General features: G+C 45.0%; 1 protein-coding gene across 9 annotated transcripts in view; it reads left to right on the top strand.

Annotated features, from left to right (window-relative positions):
- Positions 1-5,050: 5,050 nt before the first annotated feature.
- Positions 5,051-19,026, top strand: part of ATP6V1C2 (ATPase H+ transporting V1 subunit C2) — a 60,788-nt gene continuing 46,812 nt past the window's right edge. For 2 of the 9 annotated variants that reach the window (XM_040224930.1, XM_040224927.1), the window contains exons 1-3: positions 5,693-5,875; positions 6,919-7,070; positions 9,602-9,669. In XM_040224930.1, coding sequence (XP_040080864.1) covers positions 6,942-7,070; positions 9,602-9,669 — 197 coding nt within the window. In that variant the 5' untranslated portion in view covers positions 5,693-5,875; positions 6,919-6,941. Of the gene's footprint in view, positions 5,117-5,537; positions 5,601-5,633; positions 5,876-6,915; positions 7,071-9,601; positions 9,670-19,026 lie in introns of those variants that run through there. The other 7 variants (XM_040224924.1, XM_040224923.1, XM_040224922.1 and 4 more) reach the window with 7 other exon arrangements.

Below are 19,026 nucleotides of genomic sequence, written 5' to 3'. Positions count from 1 at the left end.
ACACAAGAAAACATTCACTTCATGTTTTTGAAAGGTTGTAATAAAGCTAGGAAAGTCCTTTTGGGTTGCAACAGATATTGACTTATTTCCACATCTAAACATTTGAATATTTGCTATATGCCAGGCCATTTGGGGGCTTCCCTTGTGGCTCAAATGGTAAAGAACCTGCCTGCAATGCCTGAGACCCAGGTTCGATCCCTGGGTCAGGAAGATCCCCTGGTGGAGGGAATGGCAACCCACTCCAGTATTCTTTCCTGGAGAATCCCATGGACAGAGTAGCCTGGCGGGCTACAGTCCACGGGGTCACAAAGAGTCAGACATGACTGAGTGACTAACACACACACACACAGAGGCCATTTTTATTTCCATTTTTATTGAACTTCTGGTGGCGCAATGGTAAAGAATCCACCTGCCAGTGCAGGAGATGAAAGAGACGTGGGTTCCATCCCTGGATTGGGAAGATCCCCCGGAGAGGAGAAGGGCAACCCACTCCAGTAGTCTTGCTTGGAAAATTCCATGAACAGAGGAGCCTGGTGGGCTACAGAGCAGGGGGTTGCAAAGACTAGGGCACGACTGAGCAACGAAGCACAGACACAACAAAAACCACAACAGGACCTTGGTGTCCCCATTTTATAGGCGAGGAAACCTGACTACAGGAGCTTGTACTTGGAAAGGCCACAACTGATCCATGACAGAACTGGAGACAAGGTCAGAGCCTCTCAAGTCCAAGGCAGAGCTTAAAACGCTGGTGGGTTCTCTTTGCTGGAGCCGGGAGACTCCTCCTCAAGCACTGGCCACTCCTTCCTTCCTCCTGGGTTAACTGCATCAAGGACATGTTAGAAGTGACTGAACGCACGAGTGACAGATGGGTCACGTGTTTACAACTGGCAGAATCAGTATCTTCCAAAAGAACCCAGGAGGGGGGAAAAGGAACTTGGAAATGAGAAACAAAAGGAGAAAAAGAGGCCAAGGAGAGAGAGGTGCTTTTTAAGGTGGCTGATACTCAGAGGACACCTTGACTGATGACTGGTAGGGACCGGTCACTGAACCCTATTGTTTAATCTTCAGAAAAAAGTTATAACACAGGAATGATTATTATCCTACTTTACAGCCCCCTGAGCCCTAACTGTGCAAGTTCACTTGGCTGATGAGTGGAAGAGCCAGGAATTGAACTCCACATAGTGTGTTAGAAGCTGCTTCTCTGGACTGGAGGAGTCGTTTAGATATTGTTGTGTAACACTCAGAAGAATGAAGTTCAGATCCCAGGCCTACCACTGACTGTGCTCTCAGTCGACTCACTTAATCTCCCTGGGCTTGTTTCCTCATCTGTAAAATGAGGATCATGGCACTTCTTAAATGTTTATATCTCATTTTTATGCATGTGTTACATCTTGCTCCGTGTTTTGTATTCATAGCTTCATGAGTTGGGACAGCTTGAAATTCTGTTTACCATGCTTATTTTGCTCTACCACGGGTCTGAAAACTGATTTATTTTTGCAGACTCCATGGAGGCTGGAAGATACTGGAGGAAAAAAAAAAACACAACTTGTTAAATGAAATGAACACTTATCTCTGTGTACTCAAGTAAAGGAATCATGAGAATTCCTCGGCTTTATTTTCTTCAAGAAAAAAAATGAACACCATCAGGATGCTGTCCTTAAAATCACAAGGGTATTGGCTGGATAACAAAAGATAGATCGAAGTATTCTGAGTCCCTAGAGAAAGATGTTGGGCAATAACAAGGGATTATTATAATATGCCAAACGTAATGACAATTAATATGCCAAACGTAAACCCCTAGAGACCTTCTGAGAAAGCAGAGGGAGTGAGAGGTGAAGGGAAGGTTTACTGAGCACAGCTGGTTCTCAAGCTATGACTTTGGTGCTTCGAACACTATTTTCTCTCATCCTCAGAGCAGGCCTGAAAGGTGAGCATAATTGCCCTCCTTTTTAAACATAGGAACCCTGTAGCTCAGCGAGGTTAAGCAGTTTATCAGATTATCTGATTCCAAAGCCTAATCTCTTCCTACAACACCATGCTGACACTCCAGGGACAATTTGGCTTGCATTTTTCTCTTCTAGAGACCTGTCACTTCAGAAAAACTTCCCTGGGTCCTTCTCAGCAAAGTCTAAAAATATTCATCCAAGCCGATTGCAAGTGGAATCATGCATCGTTGAAAAGGGTTGTCTCCATGCAGTAAGGAAGAGGGAACCGTGTGGGAGAGGCCAGTGGACAACAGACCAAAAAGACCACCCTTGTCCTTGTAGTTCCCAAACTTGATGGGACTGTTCCCTTCTGCACGATTTAGCTGGCTCAGTGTACAGCCAGTGACAACTGCAGAAATATTTCTGGAATATTTAGCCAAAGCCAAATTCATAATACACTAGAGATGATTCGAGGCTGATGGCATTTCCTCCCCAGCCTTTTTTTTTTCCCAGGAAGAGATAGCATTCTTTAACCTGGGTTGTAACCTGGGTTCTTCCAGAACTGTGTCTATAAACCTGTTTTTATTTTCATAACCTGGGGGTATTTTATAAATGTTGGTCAAGGCACTTCAAGTTAGTGCAGCTTTCAGAGACTTTGGGAGTTGGGGTGGAGAATTTGAACAAGGGTACTAAATGCTGCTTCAGGCTAATATATGGAAGGAAACCACTTTTGTTCTATTGATGTATGGGATGGGAATGCTGTTTTGTATTCTTCCAATATTCTAAAGGGGGCTTCCCTTGTGGCTCAGCTGGTAAAGAATCTGCCTGCAATGCGGGAGACCTGGGTTTGATCCCTGGGTTGGGAAGATCCCCTGGAGAAGGGAAAGGCTACCCACTCCAGTATTCTGGCCTGGAGAATTCCATGGACTGTATAGTCCATGGGGTCACGAAGAGTCGGACATGACTGAGCGACTTTCACTTCACAATATCCTAAAGGATCAGGCTCTACAACTTTTGGTTGATTTCTCTCTCTTTCTATTAAAGAGTGATCTCACTTTATAGGGAAACAGGAGAGTAACACCTGGATTCAAAATGGATAAGTACATATACTGTCTTGAAAACTGCAAATCAAAAAGCCCTGGGGCAAGACAGAGTTGTTTCTGTCTCTGTCAGTCTCTCTCTCTCTCTCTCTTTTTTAGTTTAAGAAGTAAGTTGTTCAGCAAGATCTCTTTATTTGCCTTTGAAATCAAATGTATCTGACTCAAGTTCTGGTGTGGTAAATTAGTGATAACATAGACTGATAAATTTATTTTTATCTCTAAAAAGCAATCTGTAGCAGGATGCCAAACTTTATGTATAACATATAATCTCAGTCATGTCCTAAAGCCCATATTTGTATATATGGATATACATTTAAAAAATAACAGAGGCAATTTGAATGTTAACAGTGGTTATTTTTAAATTGTGGAAATGTAGCCTTCGAGCTCTAGAGCCTGTACTCTGCAACAAGAGAAGCCATGGCAATGAAAAGCCCAAACACCACAACCAAGGACAGCCCCCGCTCTCTGTAACTAGAGAAAACCTTCGCAGCAACGAAGACCCAGCACAGCCAACAATAACTAAATAATTAAATTTTTTTTTTTTAAAGATGCAAAAGACCAGAAAGATTTTAGATTCTGAGTAAGATGAGCAAGACTACAGTCCTTATTCTTTTCTTAATTGGATATCCTGGAGTTAATTCATGTCAGATTTTTATTTCACCAAAAAAGAGGAAATCAGATTTATAAAAAGAAAAGGATTCATAAGCAAAGTTGGGGACACTCCTAAACACGCTGCCCAATCTCTGAGAAGCCAGGTCTCTGAACAAGGAAGGATGGGAAAACCTGGACTTAGATGGAAAGCACAGGTTCTCACAGTGAGGACAGGGCCTGCAGGCTTTCTGGGAGCAGTCGGAAGGACATGCGATTTGGATCAGAGGCCTGAGTTCCATTCACAGCATTGCCACTTATCAGTCATGTGACACCAGCAATTCCAGCAACATCTGTGGGCACTGATGCTGTTGTTCATAAAAGAGGTCTGCTCCCAACTCTGTGTGTTAGTTGCTCAGTCACGTCCAACTCTTTGCAACCTCATGGACTGAAGCCCACCAGGCTCCTCTGTCCATGGGATTCTCCAGGCAAGAATACTGGAGTGGATTGCCATTTCCTTCTCCAGGGGATTTTTCTGACCCAGCGACCGAACCCGAGTCTTTTGCACTGCAGGCAGATTCTTTACTGTCTGAGCCACCAGGGAAGCCTGACTCTAAGGGATCTGTCTTCCCTGGCTGCAAAGAATGGCATTCCAGATAAAGTCCAAAATATAAGATCCCAGGTCAATGTCCAACCAGGCCACTCCTTCCCTGAAATTGCCACTTAACCTTCCTGTACACACTGGGTTTCCTCATCCTTGGTTTCAGGTGTCCTCCCTCGGGAGGGAATGTCGCAAGGACTGACTAATGCGCCCGCATGTCCCAATCACGATGATACAGTGGACAGCTGCAGGGAGTTCCGACCTGCCATTCCCGGCTCCACAATAGGATTGCAGGGCCATCTGCTGTGACCTTAAAACTCACATTTCCATCCTGCATCTGGGGCTCTTACGCCTTAGGCTTCTTTTCAGAGGTCTGAAAGCATTCCCCGTAGCAGGTGGCCAGCCTGGCTACCCTCAGGTGGCAAGGGGGAGCCCACTCTCAGGGATGCAACTGAAACTTCTTCAACATCCTCTCCCCCCCTAAAAAATAATTTAGAGATTTTAATCTTTCCCAGAAACCACTGAAAATACCATCCACGAAGAAGGATGCACTAAAGTTTCCTCCTAGTCTCCAGAGAAAATGAATTCTTAGAGTTGTTTTTGTTTTTCTTTAAACACTCACACGTTAAGTTCTGGGGGGTTCCCTCTGTTGTTTTAAAACAGCACGGATTATGAGCTCAAGCTGCGGTACTACGCGGTAGTTTTATTGATAAATTCCTACTATAGTCACTGCAATTATAAAGGCGGTCAAGTCGGGTGGGCGCGCCCTGCAGTGGACAGTTTCCTTGGCAACCTAGGGCAAGCTCACGCCCACGACCAGAGGAAGACTGTTCCTCTGCCCAGGTGAGTGTTCCAAAACATATACGAACCTGTCGTGGAGCTTTCCAGACACCAACAGACAGGTCAGTTCTGTCTCTTGGTGATCCCCCTTGAGACCCGGTTCCCGGTTGCTGTCAAGGGATGGAGTAGAGGGTGGAGAGACGCGGGGAGGACAGGTGTCCGGGTCCCCAGCGCCTCCCTTGTTTCTCTCGGTCGTCCGCGCCGCTCCGTCGCGGGGTTGGGACCCCCGTCTGATGCTCTCCAGAATCCCGCCGGTCCCAAGCCCAAGCCGATCGGGGTTCGGGGATCTGGCCAAGACGCGAAGGGAAAGGATCCGCCGCCCCCTCGCGCGGCACGGTGGCCCCAGCTGCCCCGCGCTCCGGGTCCCGGCGGCGGCTGGAGGCGGGCTGCCGGGTATGCAAATTCTCGGCAGGGCGGGAGCCGCCTCCCGCTCGGATAAAAGCTCAGGGCGGGGCGCCCCGCAGAAGCCGCTGCCTCCCGGGAGCCGGCCGTGCGCTCCGGCCCAGCGCCCGCCCGCTGCCTGCTCGCGCGGCCCGCGGGCTCCCGGTAAGGACGCGCGGCGGCTCGGGGACCCGAGGCGGCTCAGGGAGAGGGCTCGGGTCGCGACCCGGGGGACCAGAGCGAGCTCCCCGCGTCCCCTTGGTCCGCGCTCCTCCTCGGCCCACGCGCGCCCTCCACGAACTTTCTCCGTGGGAACCCGGGAGCCGGCGCCTCTTCTGTGCCCTCCCAGGGGCCGGGGCAGGTGGCATCTCCTCGGGGCCAGTTTGTCCCCAGGCCATCAGCGATCGAAAGCGAAAGGAACTGCGTTCGGTGTGCTCGAGGTTAGGAGGGGTGAAGATTGTCTTGGAGTGGAGGGAGACGGGGGTCGACCAGAAGAGCTTGCACGATGGGACTCTGGCTCTTATTATCCTTGGGTTTTTCGTGGCCATCCCGGGAGCTGCTTTGGGAGGCGATGGAAGGGAAGAACAAGACGAGGGGAGAAAGGTGTGGGTGTGTACACGTTTGAATGAACGGAACGAATCGACTTTAGACGCTGGACAGAAACTTCCAACCAGATTCAGCGTGTTACCCACCTCTGCAGAATAGACACCTAGTCTTGCGGGAAAATGACTTTAATAGTCCCCTCTCTTTCCCTCCTCCCCAACCTTAGTTTACAAAAAGAGAGGTTTTTTCGGAGTGGGTTTTTTTTTTTTTCCATATTTATTTGGCTGTACCGGATCTTAGATGCAGCATAGTTCACCAGGCCCCTGCCCACCCCCCTTCATTGGGAGTGTGAATCTTAGCCACTGGACCACCAGAGAAGCCCCTTGAAGTCTTTTAAAACTAGCATCAATCTCAAGGTTGATCAGTTAAGATCTGGGTTTGCCCAGGCTGCCCTTTATGGAAGTACCTCTTGTCTGGTTCCTGCATCCCTGCACACACACACAACCCCTACCCCCCACCCACCACCCACCATCCTGCATCCCAGGAGAGGGAGAAAAATAGTCCAGGAGGTGCCCAAACCCAGGCTACTGTCCCCGACTTTGCGATATCCAGTGTGGGGCTTTCTCTGAAATAGGAGAGACAGAAACCGTCCTCCTCCTCCTCCTCCCCTCAAAACCAGTCAGAATAACCCGAGGGAAGGAGGATTTTTGGGAGTCTTTGTGAAGACCGGAGGGCTTTCCAGGTGGAGATAAGCCTGGGGCACATGGCTGTCCTTGGAGCTATAGAATCTGAACTGGAAGGTCAGAGAAGGAACAAATGGGAAGTGGGAAAAGCGGAGAGGATTAATTTTGAGGGAAGGGAGTGGTGAACAGGTAGAGATATTTGACACTTGTTTCCTCCTGTTTCTGTTTGTTTGTGTTGCTGTGGTTCTGGTTAGTAGCTGGATCAAAGAAGACTGGAAACATGTCGGAGTTTTGGTTAATTTCTGCCCCTGGAGATAAGGAAAATTTACAAGCCCTGGAGAGGATGAACACAGTAACCTCCAAGTCTAACCTGTCTTATAACACCAAATTCACAATTCCTGACTTCAAGGTACAATTTCCTAGGGAGGAGGAAGGAGGTCATGGGCTGGGGTGGGTGTCTTCTGGAAAGCCAAGGAGAAAAAATATATCAAAGGCACCAACGCTGAGGTTCAGCCTGGGTGTGAGGCTGGACGGGGGCATCTGGATGGGACTGGCCTGGGTGGGGGCTTCACGAATAGTCCCAAATTAACTGTGGTGACTGTGGACCCAGAGCCATGGACAGAATGAGGAGGAGACAAGGGTGTGGCTAGCAGTGACCTCAAAAGATGGAAAGGGTGTCTTACACACTTGGGTCCTCAGGAGTTGTTCTCAGATCCTTTCTGTCTTCAACATCTAAGAAAACATTTCAACATGGTTTAAATGTGCAGGCTTGGAGATGTTCATCCTTGATTTCGTTCTTGGGCTGGGAGCAAGATGGGTAATCTAGCATCCCTCTGGTTCTGGTGGAGAGAGAAGGAAGGAGGTTCAGTGATAACTGTGTACATGGCGGAAAGAGATTTTAAAATGAAACAGACATGACAGGATCAAGATATGTGAAATCTTAAAAAAAAACTGATAATCCTTTAAAAATTTATTTATTTGGCTACGCTATGGGATCTTTAGCAAACTCTTCAGTTTAGTTGCTCAGTTATGTCGGACTCTCTGCGACCCCCCATGGACTGTAGCACGCCAGGCCTCCCTGTCCATCACCAACTCCCGGACTTTACTCAAACTCATGTCCATTGAGTCAGTGATGCCATCCAACCATCTCATCCTTTGTTGTCCCCTTCTCCTCCCACCTTTAGTCTTTCCCAGCATCAGGATCTTTTTCAAATGAGCAAACTCTTAGTTGTGGCAAATGGGATCTTAGTTCCGTGACCAAGGACTGAATCCAGGCCCCCTGCATTGGGAGCATGGAGTCTTAGTCACTGGACTACCAGGGAAGTCCCTGTGTAGTCTTCTTAACTTCCAAAAGAGTAGACTGTTTGCCATGCTTCCTCCAAGAGAAGAAGCGTAAGGCAGTCTTTCTGCCCTACAAATATCTCTTGGGGTCTGGAGTACGTGTGTGCTAACAGTCAGTCCTGTCCAACTCTTTGCAACCCCATGAACTGTAGCCTGCCAGGCAAGAAGACTGGACTGGGTTGCCATGTCCTCCTCCAGGAGATCTTCCCAACCCAGGGATCGCACCTGCATCTCTTATGTCTCCTACATTGGCAGGCGGGTTCTTTACCACTAGCCCCACCTAGGAAGCCCCAGGTTCTGGAGGGATGTTGCTAAGCGCCCAGAGGCACTTCTTCTAGTGAATTGCTATATAATCCTCTTTTAAAACTCAGCTTGCCTCTCAGGCAAAAGAGCTGCATCGTTGTTGATGAGGCTACTGCGTTTGCTAGAGTTTATGGACCGGTACACTGAAAGCCTGTACACAACATCTTTAAGTGCATGGTCACCACTCCCACATTATAGATCAGGATGGGCTGAGGAAGGAGACTGGGGCTGTGGAACTGGTAAGCAGCAACATTGGCTTCTGAGCCCATTTCTTGCTGATTTTTCCAGGCTGCTGCTGTTTGTCCATAGTCACATATGTGAAGCTTAGTAAATGAAGCATCCACTCATTGCTTACTTACTACATGTGAGGCACTGTATTAGCCCAAGGGTACAAAGATTTAAAAAAGACATGACTTCTGCCTAAAGTTACTTAAAATCAAGTCCTTTGAAAAGGAATAACACTTCTAGGAATATCCAGGCTTCATGGTTTCCTAATTACTTCTCAATGTCTGATGAGTGATTGATGAAGTGAGAATGAACTTTTTTCCTTCTGATTCTGTGAGTAGACATTTAAATATGATTTTGGACACGGTAGCAATTTCCACATAAAGAAACAGGTCATCATAAGTAACCTATCCTGAAAAGAAGAGGACTTTCCTAAATGAGAGTAGGAGGAAAAGCTGGGCTTGCCCCAGAAAGGTCATTGTTAATAACAGCAGAGAGGGCCAGATAGAAGGCTTGGCCGTACTAACTTGGAGGAGAAGGGCTTTCAGAAATGGTAACTTCCTCGATTGGCTCTTGTCACAGCTTTTCCTCAGCTCTGAGGATTAATCCCCTGAAGAGCAGACTGTCTTTCTCTTTTTCTGTCTTTTTTAAAAAATTTTATCCCACTCAGTTATGTGGGATCTTAGTTCCTCAACCAGGGTTCAAACCTGCTCCCCCAACATTGGAAGTGTGGAGTCTTAAGCAGTGGACTGCTAGGGGAGTCCCCCAGACTGCCATTCTTAGAGGAAAGTGAGCTGAGGGCAGACCAGGACACATAAAGTCACTCCTTCCTGTGGCTGAAATGACAGTTTATCCTCTTGGCCAAAAAATAAAATAATAGTAATAACAATAATATTCCCAAGTTCACTGGTTTCTCTTGAGAGCCCTTCTCGGTTTCCAGTGTGACCACTGACCCAAGGAAAACTAAGTCGAGATGGAAGTTAGAGAATTCCCTGCCCTGGAGTTGAAAGGGCACTCCCCCACCCCTCTGCTACAAAGTCTGAGCCCCTGACTTCTCTCCCATCTTTCTAGGTGGGGACCTTGGATTCCCTTGTCGGCCTCTCTGATGAGCTGGCAAAGCTTGATATCTTTGCTGAAAGGTAAAATATTTCTTATTTACTACATACAAGTGAAAATGTGCCAATGTTGTCAGAAGACACAGTGCTTTTGCTTTGGCTGGCCCTGGACGTCACAGGAAGAGCCGGGTGGGTGCGGGAGACCTTGAGGAGATTTGCTTGCTCAGGCAGCATGTTTTTTTAGGGGGCTGCCATTCAGAGGACTATGAAATAAGGTGCTGAAACACTTAGAAAAATATAATGCAGCTTAACCCCGCCAAAAGCTTTTCGGTTTTTTCTTTTTGGTTTGGGTTGGTTTTTGTAGGCACATATGCATGTGCACATCATTAAAAATTCAAATTACAAAGAAAAGCTGTCCAGTAAAATCTGCTTTCTTCTCACCTGTTTTCCATTTTCCTGTCCCCTTGTTTTCCCTCTTTTAAGGCAATGTTATAATTTCTAGGAAAGCCTTCCAGAGACAGTCTGTACCTGTACCAATAAATATGAGCATATTCTTAAAAATAATTTTATACAAATGATAGCATGTATCCTGCATCTTGTTTCCCCGCCCTGAATCCCATTTCTTAGAGATAATTTCATGTCAGCCCATAATTATAAAAAAAAAAATGGCTGTATTACCTTGACTATATGTAACCTAATTTATTTGAATTTTCCTATTGATGGACATTTAAGTTTTCTAGTGTTTTGCTATTACAAACAACACTGTAATGACTCTTCTTTTTTGTACTTCTTTGTGCCCATGTAGGAGTGGGATAATTATTTTAGAACCTTAAAATCATTTATTTTAAAAAATTATTACAAATCTGGTACATAATTATTGGGAAATATTTATAGGTCATTATTGTTGTTAATTCACTAAGTGACATCCATGGACTGTAGCCCACCAGGGACTGTAGCCCACCAGGCTTCTCTGTCCACGGGATTCACACGTTTTACATGCTTTTCCCTTCATGTGTTATATTTTGGATCTCACCATTAACTAGTCCACTGTAATGTTACACCATATGGATTTGCCATAATTTATCTTTCAGGTAAGTTTTAAATAATAATACTACCTTGTCTTGGTGTAGATGAAACTCTGTGGTTTAACAACTGTTTGCACATGGTTCTAAGAAAAACACAGATGAAATAGGTGACAAAAGAGTCTTCAGGGGCCAGGGCATACACCTACCACTCTGCATGTCCAGGGGAGACCAGGTTTTGGCCACTTGATCCTCTTTAGGGGGTTTCCTTTTCTTTTTTTTAAATTTTATTTATTTATTTTTGCTTGTGCTGGGTCTTCATTGCTGCGTGGGCTTTTCTCTACTTGCAGCCAGTGGGGTCTATTCTCCAGTTGCAGTGCAAGGCCTTTGCATTGCAGTGGCTTCTCTTGCTTCGGAGCACAGGCTTCTTCAGTATTTGCAGCAGGTAGGCTCGGTACTTGGAGAAGGAAATGGCAACCCACTCCAGTGTTCTTGCCTGGAGAATCCCAGGGACGGGGGAGCCTGGTGGGCTGCTGTCTATGGGGTCGCGCAGAGTCAGACACGACTGAAGTGACTTAGCAGCAGCAGCAGCAGGCTCAGTACTTGTGGCACAGGGGCTTAGTTGCTCCCAGGCATGTGAGATCTTCCCGACCCAGGGATCTAACCCATGCCGCCAGCATTGGCAGGTGGATTCTTTACCACTGAGCCACCCACAGTTGCCTATTTTCAGGGACTGTGGACATGTACTTTTATTACCTTCTCAGGGGAATGGTGATTTGGATGCTATGGCCTTTTCTGATTCATTTTAATGAAAATTGTATAACTAGGATTTCTAGTGATCACACTAGAGGTTTCTGATCTGTAGCTTGGTGCCATGGGCTAGAAATTACATTTTCTGTGTTCTACTTCCTGTTCAGCCACCCATCACCTAAGAATAAAAAGAAGCCCTTTGTTAGTAACATCTTGCTCTGCGTGGGATGTTGGACTAACCACAAAAAGGCAATCCTAATCATCAGGCAGTTTGTAGCTCACAGTCCTCGAGAAAGAAAACCTTCACCTTCCTCATCTGTAAAATGGAATAGTAGTGATCATCTCTGTGCTTTCAGGGAAGAGTGAAGGGGAGTCACATCATGTTGAATCAAGAGTGATCAAACCCCAGGACATGTTCTAAGAATCACTAACATCCAAGAAACAAGTGGGTTGGTCCCTTAATATCAGCTCCTTTCAACAGCTGCTCCACCCCATGGGGAGGTGGGTCTAACAGATATTGGGGAGCCTAGCCCACTATCCTGGGCTGGCAATGCCTTTTATTGGCAGCCCTGACAAACAGCAGGATGCTATACAGTGAAAACATGCAGCAGCATTGGCCTAAGGAGAGTAAATTGTTAAAAAAAAAGAAAGGAAAAGTGTGAATTGTTCCTAGGCCTACTGTAGAAATGACAGCTAGTCAACATTTTAATTTCTCTAGACCTTTCTTTGCTACCAGTTTTCTTCCTTAAAAAGGTGCATGTCCTTAAGTTCTTCCTTGTTGACCAGAGCCCCTTCTACCTCTCATAAAATTCTGTGATCTGATTATCACTTCCACTTTCCTTTTTTTTTTTTTTCAGTAAGCATTAGAGTTTTATCCTGTGCCTATTGGTTACACAAATGACTTGTGTTTAAGAAAATAATGAGCAAGGCAGATTAAGTCTGTAATTGTGAAACAACACCTGAATGAATTAAAGAGGTTTTTTTTTTAAATATATAAACAGAGTGAGGTATGGCAGAATGAAAATCACTGTGCCTTGTTGAATTTTTTTCCTTGTGGGTACATATTCCCAAGAGCCTTCCTATCAGGAGAAGAAAAGTGGTGTGGACTGAACACCCTGAAATTCTTACTTCTAGCATTCATCCAGTCTGGAGGTCAGATAACTTTTGTTTGGGGGTTAATGCTGGGGCTTGGGGTAAAACAATGGGAAACACTGATAAAATACAAAGATCAGCTTCAGTTAGAAGGACACAAGTGTTATTAGATAAATAAAGGCTAGCTGGGAATGTAACCCAGGCAGCATGAACCCGTGAGCACTGCTTCTGGTTAGGAGAGCAGAGAAGGATCAACAGTTTTCAAGGTGTATTGTTTCCACATCCTTTTATTATTTATTTACCCAGGGCACTAGAGTGTTTTTCCGTGTATCTAGAAGGCAGCTTTTGCTTGCTTACTGGAGCCTTCCTTTTATTTTTGATTTATTGCCCCATACCGTCTTTGGTAATTTACCCTGTGTTTACATTTTGATTCATGAACTTTTGAGAAACCAAATGATTTTCCCTTGAAAAGAGCCCCCCCCCCCGCCTTTTTTTTTTTTCCTTTTATGTTTGAGTTCTTCTCGGCATCTTAGCCTGTTTTGTGGTGCTGGTTAAAATATTACATTTCACTGGCACTGTCAGAGGCACCTCATGAGTTTCTTTGGTGCTTTGGTGACTGTCACATGCCCCTGAGAGCATTACCTGGTCTTGCAGAGTCACTGGTGGATTTTCTTTAACCACATGGTTCTGTGAAGCTGCCTGCGGGCTGGTTGATGAAAGATCCCATATCCAAGTGTGGATGTCTGTTTAGTGATGCGGGTCTTAGAGAGTCAGCTTTTCAAAGGACATTTTAGAGACAAACAAAATACATTACCCAAACTTCTCTCCCCCTGCAGGAATATCAGGTCAAGATTATCTGCATTGACGCAGCTTAGATTGACTGGACAAATATCAGCTGAATGCCTGTTTATGCTTTCCTCAGGGCTTGGTAGTCCTGCTGCATGGGAGCTGACTTCCTGCTCCCTGAAATGACTAGCCTTCCCCACATCCTACTCTCCCTGTTATTGCCTGTTTCTGCCCTTTCAGCTCCCCCAGACTCTTCTCCCAACCTCAGCCCCCACCTTCAGACTCTACTAGTATTGGGCTGGCCAAAAATTTCATTTAAGATGGTACAGAAAAACCCGAATGAGCTTCTTGGCCAACCCAATACCACTGAGCACACCTGTCCCCTCCTTCATAACACCCTCTATGGTGCCCTTGTATATTTTCTTGTGGCATCATTAGAAGACTGTCTTCCCAGCTAGACTGTAAGCTCCTGAAAACCAGCTGAATGAATGAACAGAAGAAAGAATCCTGGAATATTAGTGCTGACAAGGAAGGTCTTTAGAGATCTAATCTAACTCTTTCATGTTCCAGGTTAGGAAATATGCCCAGACAGAAGCTTCTGGAAAGAACTGGGTGGGCTGGGGGAGTAGAGGGGAATAGACCTTTGATCCAAATTCAACAATTCGCCCATTAATGGTCAGTCTGTTGATCTGTGCTTTGTGGTTGTTAAGTCACTAAGTCCTGTCCGACTCTTTGCGACCCCATGGACTGTAGCCTGCCAGGCTGCTCTGTCCGTGGCATTTTTCAGGCAAGAATACTGGAGTGGGTTGCCATTTCCTTCTCCAGGGGATCTTCCCAATTCAAGATCAAACCTGTGTCTTCTGCATTGGCAGGAAGATGCTTTACCACTGAGCCACCAGGGAGGTCCATAAAATATATTTTAAAAATCAATTTAGTTTCTTTTATTTTTTGAAATGTGGCTACTAGAAATTTTATATGATACATCTGGTTCACTTCTGTTTCTATTGCACAGCCCTGGCCTGGGGTTATAAACGTGCTAAATCGATTCAGTTGTGTCCAGCTGTTTGCAACCGGATGGACTGTAGCCTACCAGGCTCCTCAGTCCATGGGATTCTCCAGGCAAGAATACTGGAGTGGGTTGCCATGCCCTCCTTCAGGGAATCTTCCCAATCCAGGGATTGAACCCCCATCTCTTAGGTCTCCTGCATTGATAGGCAGGTTCTTTACCACTAGCACCACCTGGGAAGCCCAGAGCTGAAGGCAGTGCTTCTCAGACACGTGAGTCCTCTGGGGATCTTGACAAAATGCAGAGTCTGACTCAGCATGTCTGGGCTGAGCCTAGGATTCTGCATTTTTTCCCAGCTCCCAGTGATAATGGTGCTGCTGGGGACTACCCTGGGTGTAGCACATTCGAACAGGGGCTCGCAGAGTGTCATGTGGGTCAGAATCATATGGAAGATTTGTTTAAACATGGATTTCTGGGCTCCCCTTCCAGAATTTCTGATTCAGTAGCTGTGATGCGGGACCTCAGAATCTGCATTTCTGCAAGTTCTCAGGTGATGCTGATGCTGCTGGTCTTTAAATAGTGACGGGATGATCTGTTTCTGGAAAATTTTAAATATGTCAGTCTGAGGTATTAGGGCTTGCTGCACTTTTAGGAAGAGTTCTGTTCCTCCAAATTTCCAGGATTATCGAGTTTCCTCTTTGGGAGAAATGTATCAATTTTGGTAAATTTCATTTTCCTCACAAATAATCCCCATTGTTGACTTTTCCAAGTTATTTGCATATCAGCTATTTTTCTGTTTTGTGATAGTCTGCTAATTTCTCTCTCTCTCTCTCTTTTTTTTGATAAGGCTATCTAACAGCTTACCTATCTCACTCTTTAAGAGAAGCAGCTTTTTTCCCTCAATTTTTAAAAATCAACCTTACAGTCTTACGATTTCTAATTTTCACATTTCTGCGTTTATCTTCATTCCTTCCTCTTGCTTCGTTTGGGTTTGTTTTCTTGCTCTTTTCTGCAAACATAACTGGTTTATGTGCTGCATTCATTTATGTTCTTTTTGTTCATTCTGTGATGTTTAAGTCAATGGAATTTTTCTCAACATATTACCTAATTGTTGGCATGTGGAATTTTCATTATCAGTTTTTTTCTATGTGTTCTGCAAGTTTTTTAACCTTTATAAAATTTCTAGACTGTTGAGTTTTTTTTGTTGTTTCTGTTTTCGTTTTGTACTTTTGTTGCTTTGTTGTTAGAGAATAAAAAAAAGAGGTAAGTGCTATTTCTATCATTGGAAAGTTTCCTTTGCTGCTTTTTCTACATGTTATACGGGTGCCTATATGGATGCTTTATATGGATGTAGTCTCTAGTTTTCCTTGTATAGAGTTGATATGTATCTGTTGGTGCAACAGTATCAATGATTTCCATATCCGCTGTCCATATTTCTAATCTTGGTGCACTTTGCTACTCTTATTGCTGAATCACAAAGGTCTGTGATGGTTATGACCCCCTGTGATGTTCTCTGGTGCTTCTGTTATATTGTTCTGGTCTTAAGTCCCCAGAGAAGTGTCTGGGGATGCTGCTGGTTGTCACGTCCCTGTTTTGCTAGGCACCACGCTTTGAGCAATATTGCATAGGAACCTGGAATGTTAGGTCCATGAATCAAGGCAAATTGGAAGTAGTCAAACAGGAGATGGCAAGAGTGAACATTGACATTCTAGGAATTAGTGAACTAAGATGGACTGGAATGAGTGAATTTAACTCAGATGACCATTTTATCTACTACTGTGGGCAGGAATCCCTTAGAAGAAATGGAGTATCCATCCTACTTAACAAAAGAGTGTGAAATGCAATACTTGGATTGCAATGCAATACTTTGGATACAATCTCAAAAACAACAGAATGATCTCTGTTCGTTTCCAAGGCAAACCATTCAATATCATGGTAATCCATGTCTATGCCCCGACCAGTAATGCTGAAGAAGCTGAAGTTGAACAGTTCTATGAAGATGTACAAGACCTTTTAGAACTAACACCCCAAAAAGATGTCCTTTTCATTATAGGGGACTGGTATATAAAAGTAGGAAGTCAAGAAACACCTGGAGTAACAGGCAAATTTAGCCTTGGAGTACAGAATGAAGCAGGGCAAAGGCTAACAGAGTTTTGCTAAGAGAACGCACTGGTCATAGCAAACACCCTCTTCCAACAACACAAGAGAAGACTCTACACATGGACATCACCAGATGGTCGACACCGAAATCAGACTGATTATATTCTTTGCAGCCTGAGATGGAGAAGCTCTACACAGTCAGAAAAAACAAGACCAGGAATTGACTGTGGCTCATAAACTCCTTATTGCCAAATTCAGACTGAAATTGAAGAAAGTGGAGAAAACCACTAGACCATTCAGGTATGACCTAAATCAAATCCCTTATGACATACAGTGGAAGTGAGAAATAGATTTAAGAAACTAGATCTGATAGAGTGCCTGATGAACTATGGATGGAGGTATGTGATATTGTACAGGAGACAGGAATCAAGACCATCCCCAAGAAAAAGAAATGCAAAAAAGCAAAATGGCTGTCTGAAGAGGCCTTACACAGCTGTGAAAAGAAGGGAAGCAAAAAGCAAAGGAGAAAAGGAAAGATATACCCATTTGAGTGTAGAGTTCCAAAGAATAGCAAGGAGAGATAAGAAAGCCTTCCTCAGCTATCAATGCAAAGAGATAGAGGAAAACAATAGAATGGGAAAAGAGATCTCTTCAAGAAAATTAGAGATACCAAGGGAACATTTCATGCAAAGATGAGATCAATAAAGGACAGAAATCGTATGGACCTAACAGAAGCAGAAGATATTAAGAAGAGTTGGCAAGAATACATAGAAGAACTGTACAAAAAAGATCTTCACGACCCAGATAATCATGATGGTGTGATCACTCACCTAAAGCCAGACATCCTGGAATGTGAAGTCAAGTGGGCCTTACGAAGTATCACTATGAACAAAGCTAGTGGAGGTGATGGAATTCTAGTTGAGCTATTTCAAATCCTGAAAGATGATGCTGTGAAAGTGCTGTACTCAATATGCCAGCAAATTTGGAAAACTCAGCAGTGGCCACAGGACTGGAAAAGGTCAGTTTTCATTCCAATCCCAAAGAAAGGCAATGCCAAAGAATGCTCAAACTACCACACAATTGCACTCATCTCACACGCTAGTAAAGTAATGCTTAAAATTCTCCAAGCCAGGCTTCAGTAATGCATGAATCGTGAACTTCCTGATGTTCAAGCTGGTTTTAGAAAAGGCAGAAGAACCAGAGATCAAATTGCCAACATCCGCTGGATCATGGAAAAAGCAAGAGAGTTCCAGAAAAACATCTATTTCTGCTTTATTGACTATGCCAAAGCCTTTGACTGTGTGGATCACAATAAACTGTGGAAACTTCTGAAAGAGATGGGAATACCAGACCACCTGACCTGCCTCTTGAGAAATCTGTATGCAGGTCAGGAAGCATACAGTTAGAACTGGACATGGAACAACAGACTGGTTTCAAATAGGAAAAGGAGTATGTCAAGGCTGTATATTTTCACCCTGCTTATTTAACTTATATGCAGAGAACATCAGGAGAAACGCTGGGCTGGATGAAGCACAAGCTGGAATCAAGATTTCTGGGAGAAATCTCAGTAACCTCAGATATGCAGATGACACCACCCTTATAGCAGAAAGTGAAGAGGAACTAAAGAGCCTCTTGATGAAAGCAAAAGAGGAGAGTGAAAAAGTTGGCTTAAAGCTCAACATTCAGAAAACTAAGATCATGGCATCTGGTCCCATCACTTCGTGGCAAATAGATGGGGAAACAGTGGAAACAGTGGCTGACTTTATTTTTCTGGGCTCCAAAAGCACTGCAGATAGTGATTGCAGCCGTGAAATTAAAAGATGCTTATTCCTTGGAAGGAAAGTTATGACCAAACTAAACAGCATATTAAAAAGCAGAGACATTACTTTGCCAGCAAAGATCCGTCTAGTCAAGGCTGTAATTTTTCCAGTGGTCGTGTATGGATGTGAGAGTTGGACTGTGAAGAAAGCTGAGCACCGAAGTATTGATGCTTTTGAACTGTAGTTTTGAAGAAGACTCTTGAGAGTCCCTTGGACTTCAAGGAGATCCAACCAGTCCATCCTAAAGGAGATCAGTCCTGGTTGTTCATTGGAAGGATGGATGCTAAAGCTGAAACTCCAATACTCTGGCCACCTGATGCGAAGAGCTGACTCGTTTGAAAAGACCCTGATGCTGGGAAAGATTGAGGGCAGGAGGAGAAGGGGACGACAGAGGATGAGATGGCTGGATGGCATCACCGACTCAATGGACATGGGTTTGGGTGGACTCCGGAGTTGCTGATGGACAGGGAGGCCTGGCGTGCTGCGGTTTATGGGGTCGCAAGGAGTCAGACTCGACTGAGCGACTGAGCTGAACTGCACGCTTTGGTCGCCTATTGTTTGCCATGTGCCAGGCACTGTGTGAGGTGTCTTCCATTTCCCTGGTGGCTCAGTGGTAAAGGATCTGCCTGCCAATGCAGGAGATGCTGGTTCCCTCGCTGGGGTGAGGAGATGCCTTGAAGAAGGAAATGACTACGCACTCTAATGTTCCTGCCTGGAGAATCCCTTGGACAGAGGAGCCTGGTGGGCAATAGTCCATCGGGTCGTGAGAGTCGGACATGACTTAGCAACTAAACCAGCACCACCATTTGTGTGTTTCCTCATGAGATCCTCACCATGTTCTAGATGAGAACCCTGATGTTCTCAG

The sequence above is a fragment of the Oryx dammah genome, unplaced genomic scaffold, assembly GCF_014754425.2.
Source record: "Oryx dammah isolate SB20612 unplaced genomic scaffold, SCBI_Odam_1.1 HiC_scaffold_25, whole genome shotgun sequence".
Classification (NCBI taxonomy): Eukaryota; Metazoa; Chordata; class Mammalia; order Artiodactyla; family Bovidae; genus Oryx; species Oryx dammah.
Note: the sequence above shows the minus strand (reverse complement) of the source record. Positions and strands in the feature narration are given on the sequence as shown.